This window comes from Myotis davidii, unplaced genomic scaffold (assembly GCF_000327345.1).
Source record: "Myotis davidii unplaced genomic scaffold, ASM32734v1 scaffold1723, whole genome shotgun sequence".
NCBI classification, from domain to species: Eukaryota; Metazoa; Chordata; class Mammalia; order Chiroptera; family Vespertilionidae; genus Myotis; species Myotis davidii.
This window is the reverse complement of record NW_006294122.1, coordinates 19,891-30,176: the sequence shown is the minus strand read 5'-3', so window position 1 is coordinate 30,176 and position 10,286 is coordinate 19,891. Positions and strand designations below refer to the sequence as shown.

The 10,286-nt window shown below is 37.4% G+C and overlaps 1 protein-coding gene across 2 annotated transcripts in view; it reads left to right on the top strand.

Moving 5' to 3' along the window:
- The first annotated feature begins 1,301 nt into the window (after window positions 1-1,301).
- Window positions 1,302-10,286, top strand: part of LOC102764658 (gamma-taxilin) — a 22,733-nt gene continuing 13,748 nt past the window's right edge. For both annotated transcript variants that reach the window (XM_015566898.1, XM_015566897.1), the window contains exons 1-4: window positions 1,302-1,481; window positions 2,829-3,023; window positions 5,389-5,508; window positions 8,008-8,082. In XM_015566898.1, coding sequence (XP_015422384.1) covers window positions 1,341-1,481; window positions 2,829-3,023; window positions 5,389-5,508; window positions 8,008-8,082 — 531 coding nt within the window. In that variant the 5' untranslated portion in view covers window positions 1,302-1,340. The remainder of the gene's footprint in view (window positions 1,482-2,828; window positions 3,024-5,388; window positions 5,509-8,007; window positions 8,083-10,286) is intronic.

Genomic DNA, 10,286 nt, shown 5'->3' with positions numbered 1-10,286 from the left:
CTGTGTGAGGGGCTGAGGGCTGTTTTCAGGCTGGGACTGAAGCTCCCAACCGCTCCTTTTTTTCTTTTTTTTTAATTCTGGGTCAGCTTTACCTCTGAGGCCTAGGCTGCTGAAAACAGCTTTCTGGCCTTTGTTTACCGTCTGTATTTGATACAATGTTGTGGGCCAGCTGGCTGAAGCCCTGCGGAGTAAAGCAGGTTCCTGGGGTTTTTTTAGCTTCTATATTTGCAACATAGTTACTTAGAGTTGCAGCTGAGAGGCTGGCAAGTCAGGCGGGGAACATTGGAGTCCTCCGTCACTGAAGCAAGCAAGCCTCCCTGTTCGCATCAGCTGCCTGGCTGCCGGCTGCCATGTTGGCTGCCAGTTAATTTGCATATCTCACTGATTAGCCAATGGGAAGGGTAGCGGTCGTACGCCAATTACCATGTTTCTCTTTCATTAGTGTAGATGTTTATTAGCTGAATTTTCAGTACCTAATAAAGTAAGTGTAATTTAGTGAAATAGCACAGTCACTTATTAGCTATAACACCAGCAATTTGTTATTACTATTACCATTAAAGAGCACAGTTAAAATAGGTATACTATTTTGACTCATGTTCTGGTATATAAGAGTATTTGGAGGTGGAAAGAAAGAGATTGAGTTACAGATAATTTGTGCAGAACCTAAATCAGTTTAAATGTGCTGTGCTTGTGGTTTATGATAAAATAGAAAAGCAAAATTATTAATTTATTGAGGTGACAATGGTTAATATAAATTTCAGTTATACATTAGGAATCAATATCTGTATAATGTATTGCACGCTTATTGACAAAGGTCTAGTTTTTTTCTCATTATATTTTGACTCTTCTTACCCATGTCATCAATTTTAATAGAGGTGTGTTTAATAGGCATAAATATATTGTTGCTTGATAGGTTTCTTAGCTAGCTCTTGCTCTTGTCATTTATTCTTCATGAAAGCTTTATTGAACTGTCACCAAGACTACTATTTTATCTGTTAGTGTAAAATAGAATAATTTGCTCTAACTATAAAATTGGCTTCCTCTCTTACAAAGACTTCAGAGTGCTGCTTACATTTGTATGTTCGTATACAAAAGTAAAACTAGGTGGTATTAATGCATGAGAAGTTTTTTTTAAAAATATTTGTTTTTAATGTTTTAAAAGTACGTATTGAGATTGGTTTTCTTCATACACTTATTTTTGTATACTGGCTTTCACAACTGAATAAAAGGTTCCATGACTGGAATTCTTTCACTGGGAACACATAGGTTCTTACTGTAATTTGTAAATTCTAAGTGTGCTTGTTTTTTAGCTGGAGGAGAGTTGGAATGTTCAGAAACAAATGAAGGTTCTACAGAAGAAGCAATCCCAGATCGTGAAAGAGAAAGTTCACTTGCAGAGTGAACATAACAAGGCTGTCTTGGCAAGAAGCAAGCTAGAGTCTCTCTGCAGGGAACTTCAGCGTTACAACAAGACATTAAAGGTTAGATGGTTTATTTATTTATTTGTTTGTTTTTTAGGAGGTACTTAGGGTGATTTAAAATCAATGAATATCTATTTAAAGTAAATACTTGTTTTGCAGTAGTGAGCCTTACATCCTATATAATAAAACCCTGGGTGGTGTCATGCCCTCGTGTGATGCTGTCACAAGATGGTCACCACAAGATGGCCGGCAGCGAAGGACAGTAGTGGGCAATTAGGCCAGCAGGGGAGGGCAGTTGGGGGCAACCAGGCTGCCAGGGGAGGCCAGTTGGAAGTGACCAGGCCAGCAAGGGAGGGCCGTTGGGGGTGAGCGGGCCAATGGGAAGGCTGTTGAGGGATGATAGGGCCAGCAGGGGAGGACAGTTAGGGGTGATCGAGCCAGCAGGGGAGCAGTGAGGAGGTGATCAGATTGACAGGCAGAAGTGGTTAGGGGCAATCAAGACAGGGAAGTGATTAGGAGCCAGCAGTTCTGGATTGTGAGGGCGATGTCCAACTGCCGGTTTAGGAGCCAGTGGCCCCGGATTATGAGAGGGTTGTCCCTCATTTTGGTTTGTCGGACATCCCCTAAGGGGTCCCAGATTGCAGAGGGTGCAGGCCAGGTTGAGGGACACCCCTCCCCTGCCCAAATTCCGTGCACTGGGCCTCTGGTCTATAATAATCTATAATAATAAAAGTCTAATATGCTAACTAGACTAGATGAAGCCAGGGCTGCCAGGGACCCTCACGCCATGGAGGTTTGGCCAGCCTGGGTGAGTGGCTGATGGCTGTTTTGAGGCTGGCCACACCCCTTTAGGGTGGGGGGTCCACTGGGGTGCCTGTCAAGTTTGGGTGAGGAGCTGAGGGCCGTTTTCAGGCTGGCCAAGCCCCCTCCTCCCTGCGACGGAAGCTCTCCTTTTTTATTTTTTTTATTCTGGGATTTATTTACCTTCTATAATTGAAACTTTATTGCCTTCAGTGTAGCTCATCGCTGGCCGTGGCAGGTGGGAAGCTTGGCTTCCTCCATCACTAGAGCAACCAAGCCTCCTGCTCGCTCCAGCTCTGTGGCTGCAAGCTGCCATCTTGGTTGGGTTAATTTGCATATAGTCACTCTGGCTGGTGGGCATGGCTTAAGGCATAGCGAAGGTATAGTCAGTTTGCATGTTTGTCTTTTATTAGTCTAGATCAGGGCAGTTTTATCTGTCTGATAATTACTTAGAACAATCTCAGTGCTCTTAAGTAAGAGCTTTCTAGTCAGAAGAAGGAATAGTAGCTCAGAAGTAACATTAACCCACATAGCAATAACATCTTTTGTGTGAGCATTTTATCTATAGGCTTAACACTATTAACAGAAATTATTTTGGATGATAAGGAGGAAAATATGCAGCAGGCAAGAGAAGAGGAAGAAAGTCGTAAAAAAGCAACATCACATTTCCAGTTTACTTTAAATGAAATTCAAACACAGCTGGAACAACATGACATACACAACACCAAACTTCGTCAGGAGAACATTGAACTCGGAGAGAAGCTGAAGAGGCTTATTGAACAATACACACTGAGAGAGGAGGTAAAGATGTTTTATTTACTTAGACAGCATCTCATTATTATCAAAATCTTTTACCATTCATTGCTAATTTAAAGCTACTGTTACAGGACAATATTTTAGATCTTTTGTATATGCGTGTTAGAAATCAGGCATTTATTAGAAAGGAATTGGCACCATGTGAATTGAAGGACTAATTGGAACCCTCACTCCATGGCCCAGGAGTCCGTGGCTTTGGACATCTGAAGTAATTTCTAGCAGATGCATTAAGTACTGCTTGTTTGCCATGTTATACTTGGAAGATTGTGATTTTATACTTGGAAGCTGGTGATTTTAGCATACACATTATATTTCCAAATACTCTATCTTAGACTTCTATGAATATCTGTACAATGTATAAGTATCATTGCATTCCATCTACTCTATTATCTGGGGAGAAGGCAAACGAAACTTCTAATCCATCACACACTCCTCCTATTTATTACACACTTAAAGAAGTAAGAAGTCTAAAGGATCGATCAGTGGCTGCAGAACCTGATCATTGCATTTATTTTATAAGCTAGTCTGGAAGTTAGATAGTGTCTAAATTATAAGTAAATTGGTGATAAACTGCTTATTTTAGCTTTCTTACTTTAAGAGATCAAATATGTAGTGTGGGAGGCTTTGGGTTTTTCAAAGAATGCCTCCCTGTCTTTATTATGCTTTAAGATAATAAAAGAATTGTTACTTTTATTTGTTATATTGAGTTCCTTACATGAAAAGATTCAAATTAATAATTTTTAAAGATTATGACTATTTAAAATGAAGTTTTATGTGTTTTGCTACCAAAAGAGCACTTAAGGCATTTATCCAATTTCAATTCAAATTTGAGATTTGTTTTCATTTACAGTTTTAAAAAGTCTTTGAAAACATATTTGACTATTCTCTTTCCTCTTTTAACAGTTTTTTAACTTATCATAGCAAGTATCAAACTTAAAAGTAAAATATACATCAGTTAGCTTCAGAAGTTATCCACTTTTGTGTCTAGCAACTGTTATTTTATTCATTTTTAAATAAATACACCACTCTCAGCACTATTTGAATGCATATATTGAAATAACAGTCATGAACTTCTTTTGAAGCAAAACCATGATAACATGGTTACACCTAAAATTTATCAATAATCAGTTGAATGTTTTGTCACTATTTACATTTCTATGTCCCACCCATATGGTTAAGTTTTCTGGGATCAGATCCAAACAAGGTTTATATGTTTTATTAATTCCTATGTCTCAGCTCTTTTTAATGTGTAGGTTTCTCTCCTTTTCTTCCCTTCCTTGCAATATATTTTTAAGGAAACTTGTTTTAGGCCTATGAGTGAATTTTATTTTTAGTAGATTTATTTTTTACAAACTTCTCATTTTGTTTAATGGAGTCTTTAAATTTTTACCTTTTTAAGAATGATAGTCTACTTCCCTATTAATGAGAATTTTAAAGTATATTTTTATATCACTTGTCTTATTTATTTTAGGTATTACCACATTTTCTTTTTTGGTTAAGATATAATTTAATAATATATTGAACTATTTTCAATCAAAGACAGATCTCATGTTCTCCTCAAAACTTAATTAAGTTACCTGTTATAAATCAGCATTTTTTTCTATTACATAGGATTTTTTAACTAAAAGAGTTATATTATTTCTTCATCTATGAACAGCATTCTAATTATTTTATTGTCCATAAATACCACTTAACAATTGAGTTTGAAAATATTAACTTCTTCTCTTACCAATTGTGCATGTAATACATGCTAGGCACCAAGCATCTTAGTTTAATCATTGCATGGATTTTTATAACTCTGTAAAGTATATGTGGTTTTCACCTTCATAGATACAGAACTGAGGTTTATTAAGGGACAGAATTTACCCAAGGCCATTCACTGAGCCTGGGTTTGACCCTAGGTTATTTTTACCATTATATCATGCAACTTGCCTGCATTAAGAAATTTGGGGAAATCTAATGAGAAAAAAAAATGTTCAGGAATTTATGTGTGTTATGAATGAGTTTAATAGTTTGATCTCCATCCTTTTTGATAACTTAGACCTAATTTTTAATGTAGAGCAGAAATGGGAAGTATGAAACTGTTGATGGATGACAGATTACCTTCAACTTCAACAACCATGGGTACCATGTAGTAATCAGCGGGATGATTCCTGCAAGTTCAGGATGGTTGCAAGGTGATATACATAGATGCTTTTACAAGTGTAGGGACAGAAACATTTAATGGTATTAGCTATGATTATATTAACAGGAAAAACAGAAGCAAGTAATTGTAGCTTATGTTATTTATTCTCATCCATGTGTTCCCTTTTTTTACTAAGTGTTGGAAGAAATTTTATTTTTTCTATAGCGTATTGATAAAGTGCTCAAACGTAAGGAACTACAACAACAGCTTGTGGATGCCAAGCTTCAGCAAACAACACAACTCATAAAGGAAGCTGATGAAAAACATCAGAGAGAGAGAGAGTTTGTAAGTTCTATTTCTTAAAGAAATGTATTGCCAGAATTATAATCAAACCTTTTAACATCATTTAAACTAGTTTAATATTGTACATCTAAATCATGCATTTTTTTACTCTAGATTGAGAAATGTTAGAATACATTCAGCCTTTATTTCTGATGAGATTTTCATATAACAAACACACTAGGTTTTAGACCAAATTAGTGGAAAGACCTGTATATGTTTTATTTTTTCTTTGTATAGAGTATTGCCTTGAATTTTAGGTAATAATCTCAAGGTTTAAAATTGTGGCAGTCATTTGGCAAGTTTGTCTGTGAGAGCTAAAGACAGTTATTCTAGACAGTTATCTAATTATAGTAGAGGTGCAGTGCACAAAATTCATGCGCTGGTAGGGTCCATGAAATAGTCCATCTTATGTAATAAAAGGCTGCTATGCATATCGACCGAACAGCACAATGACCATGTGCTGCTGGCTCCTGACCAGTACTTCCTTTCTTCCCCTCGCCATCTGCCCGCGCCACGTCCTCCCTCCCTTCCCTTGGCCACATACCAGCGCGGCCAGCCTGTCCTCTGGTTGAACTCCCAGATGAACTCTGTTCGAGGGGACATTTGCATACTATGTTTTTTTTATATATAAGACTAGAGACCCAGTGCAGCAGTGGGGTCCCTCAGTCTGGCCTGCACCCTCATGCAATCCAAAACCCGCAGTGTCAGAGAGCTGGTTTTGGCCTGATCCTGCAGGCCAGGTGGAGGGACCCCACTGCTGCATGAATTCATGCACCAGGCTTCTAGTAGGATAATAAAAGGTTAATCTGCAAATTGACCAGTGGAATGACCAGTCACTATGACACACATTGACCACCATGGGGAAGATGCTCAATGCAGGATTGGAGTGCTCCCACAGGGGGAGTGCCACTCAGCCAGAAGTCAGGCTCATGGCTGCCGAGCGCAGCAGTTGGTGGCGGGAGTCTCTTCCACCTTTTTGGCAGTGCTAAAGATGACCCATGGGCCTAAGCCATTAGTCAGACTTCCCCCGAGAGCTCCTGGACTGCAAGAGTGCACAGGCTGGGCTGAAGGACCCTCCAACCCCCGAGTGCATGGATTTCATGCACCAGGCCTCTAGTATTTTATATCAAGTTTTCCAACTGTGATTATAGTTAGAATCCAAACTTAAAGTATGGAAATTAAACTATATATGTAACTTAAATGAAGTGGTAAATAGTTATAATAATACTAGAGACCCGGTGCACAAAATTTGTGCATGGGGAGGGAGGTCCCTTTAGCCCGGCTTCACCCTCTCCCTCTCTGGAGCCCTCAGGAGATGTCTGACGGCTTAAGCCTACTCCCTGTCAGTTGGACATCCTTAGCGCTGCCGTGGAGGCAGGAGAGGTTGCCGCCACAACCACTGCACTCAACAGCCAGCTTCTGGCTGAGTGGTTCTCCCTCTGTTTGAGTGCACTGACCACCAGGGGGCAGCTCCTGCATTGAGTGTCTGCGCCCTGGTGGTCAGTGCACATTATAGTGACTGGCCATTGTGCTGTTCGGTCGATATGCATAGTAGCCTTTTATTACATAAAATGGACTATTTCATTCAATGGATCTTTCAGGTATTCCTCAGGATGTGAAAAACTCATTAAGTGCAGGTCTAAGGTTTAGAGAGATACAATTTCACAGAGTGAACATTCAGTGAAAGCCAACAATGGTATCCAATACTTAACTGAAGAAGCAATTGCTGTTTTCAACATATATACACATACACATACATATATGCAGTACATATGTATACTTTCTGGTTGATTTAAGGACTTTTAAAGGCTTAATTGAATTGTGTATAACATTTTGTTTCAGAAGTTTAAAGACTGAATTTCATAATTATGTACCATGCAACTTTACTATATAATTTTCTTTTAAACCCATGTAAACAGGGTAGGACAAAAGTAGGTTCACCGTTATTTGTATAGAAAATAATACAATAATGAACAAATAGTGATAAAAGAATAAACGTTGTTTTATGTACTTAATACTATAAATCTACCTTTGCCCCACCCTGTGTTGACCAGACCCTTCTTCCCAGAAACAGAGTTAGAAATCTGATCTCTGTTTTCATTAATTGGTTCCATATTTTTTCTACTCAAATTGCCACTCATGGAATAGAAGAGCTTCTAAGCCCAGATACTGTCAAGATTTCTAGTCTTGTTTTCTGTTTCCATTTGGTCTAGTTATTTTTGTTTAAAATAGCAGACTGTAACACTGATTTGATAAACCTTATGCCACCAGGATACTTCTTCTCTATAAGCAGCTAAAATACTATTCTTACATATCTAAGTGTTAAACTGGTATTGATAAAAAAATATAGATAATTGACAGGAGATGTAATAGGATGTTTCACCCACTGACCTGTGATTCTTTCATAAATAATGAATAAAGGCTAAGGTTATCTGGTCATTTGACATTTTAAACATATGTTAATTACTATTAGTATTTTGCCAGAATGTTTCTGTTTTCTAGTTATTAAAAGAAGCAACTGAATCGAGGTACAAATATGAAGAAATGAAACATCAAGAAGTACAATTAAAACAGCAGGTAACTTGACAACAGAGAATAATAGAATTTATGAGTTTCCTTGATCCCAGGCAGAGCCAACTAGAACAGAAGAATAGATCTCTTACCCTCTTGGATTTTTTTCCATGCATTTGACTTTTCTTGATTTTACGTTATAAGTTCTATGTCCTATGAAATCTCTCAGTCCATGGGGAATAAGGATGACTATTCAGCCTATTTTCATTGTGCCCTTTCTATTATCCTTGATACTTTTCTAGTATCTCTAATTTTGTTCTTTGAGGAAAATAAAACTGGCAAAAAATACATGTTTTTTTCCTATATGTAATTTAAAAAACTGCATATGCTTACACAGGCCCACTTCCAGGTAATATTGCATGTGTCAGTACTTTTTAAAAAAATTAGGGTTTTCTCTGTATGTCAGTTCAGTCTTTTTCTGTTACCCCATTGGAGTGTCTTATTTGTGGAATAAAGTAAGCAGATGCTCAAACTCATTTAAAAGATGAAAGAAAGAATGGGTTTTCCATATTTGAAGCATTACTAATACCTACTTAATTTGAACAGACAGAAGCAATTAGGTATTTATATGCATAATTTATTCTCTTTTAGTTAACTAGATTATATTCTGTTCAAGAAAGTACTATCTGTTTAAAACAGATGTTTAATGTAACAATTACTTTAATTAGTTCTGAAGTACACTAATACATTAAGAGTGGAATGCATCTATCTTCATGAGCAACCATTATCTTTGGGAACATTTTATAATGTAGTGATAGTCTATAAAACTAAACTAACTTATTGTGACAATTGAAGAGGAATCAACTCTCAGAAGTTTGTTATGATCCTATTAGCATGCTTCTAATAAATTTAAACCCCTTACTCATTATCTTTATATATTTATTCATTGTTTGTTTGTAGGTTGTTTCTTGTTTTGTGTGTTTTGTTTCTTTGTTTGGTTGGTTGTTTTTAGGGAAAAAAAGGTAGAATTTTGTTGTTCTACTTATTTATGCATTCATTGATTGATTCCTGTATGTTCTCTCACTGGGGATGGATTCCACAATCTTGGCATATTGGGAAGATGCTCTAACCAATTTGCAACCCAGTCAGGGCATTGGCCCTAAACATTCAGTTGTTCACATAAATGGAGAAGAAAATCCATGTGGGGAAGGTAGAAAAAGCCTATGTATAGTTTGGAAAGATGTTCCTTATTGTGAGTCATTGATAATTGTTCTAGTAATAGTCACAGGGGAGCCTTTTCACTAAGTTCTGTTGTTGTCTGTGATTTGTTACTCTTAAGAATTCTTATCTAATTATTTGTTTTTGCTGTCAATTCTTTATCTTCCCACTCCCTATACATGGCTGTAGATGTTTTTCCCAAGAGTTGGTTTCTTTCTTTGCTTTTACCATGTCAGTTTCCAGCAATTATTGATGACCTCACAACTAACAGACTGGGCCAGCATTGACTTTACAGATGGAGCAGTCTACCTTGGATGTACCATTTTCAATAGAAATGGACCATGCCAAAACTGCCATAACTTCTTACCTCCCTCAAGTGCCAGAATTCCCTCAATCTAACTGAGCCACCATCATTGTTTCTTCTCCCACACTCTTCAAGGCTAGCAGCCTTAGAAGCACTGTCACTTTTCTTTGTGCCTCAGAGGCACAAAAACACTTTACAGCAGTCACCCTTAGCCATGGGTTCACTTTCTGAAGTTTTATCATATTAAGTGGAAATTTCAGAAATAAATAATTTATAAATTTTAAATTGCTTTGCATTCTGAATTGCATAATGAAATCTTTTACCTTATGCTCTGTTCTGCCTCGGACATAAATTATCCCATTGTCCAGCGTCTCCACATTGTATATGTTACCAGTTATCTGATTGGTATGAATTTATCAGTGAAAGAGACATACTACATTCCCATAAGTTTTACAGCATATTATTATAAAAGATACATTTTATTATTAGCTATTTTTGTTGATCTATTTCTATGCCTAATTCATAAACTTTGTCATCAGTAAGTATTAATAGGAGGAAACTGTGTGTATGTGTGTGTGTGTCCTATCTAATAAAAGAGAAACGTGGTAATTAGCGTACGACCACTACCCTTCCTATTGGCTAATCAGGGCAGTATGCAAATTAACTGTCAGCCAAGATGGTGGCCCGCAGCCAGGCAGCTTGAAACTAGCATGAGGCTTGCTTGCTTCAGTGACAGAGGAAACCAACT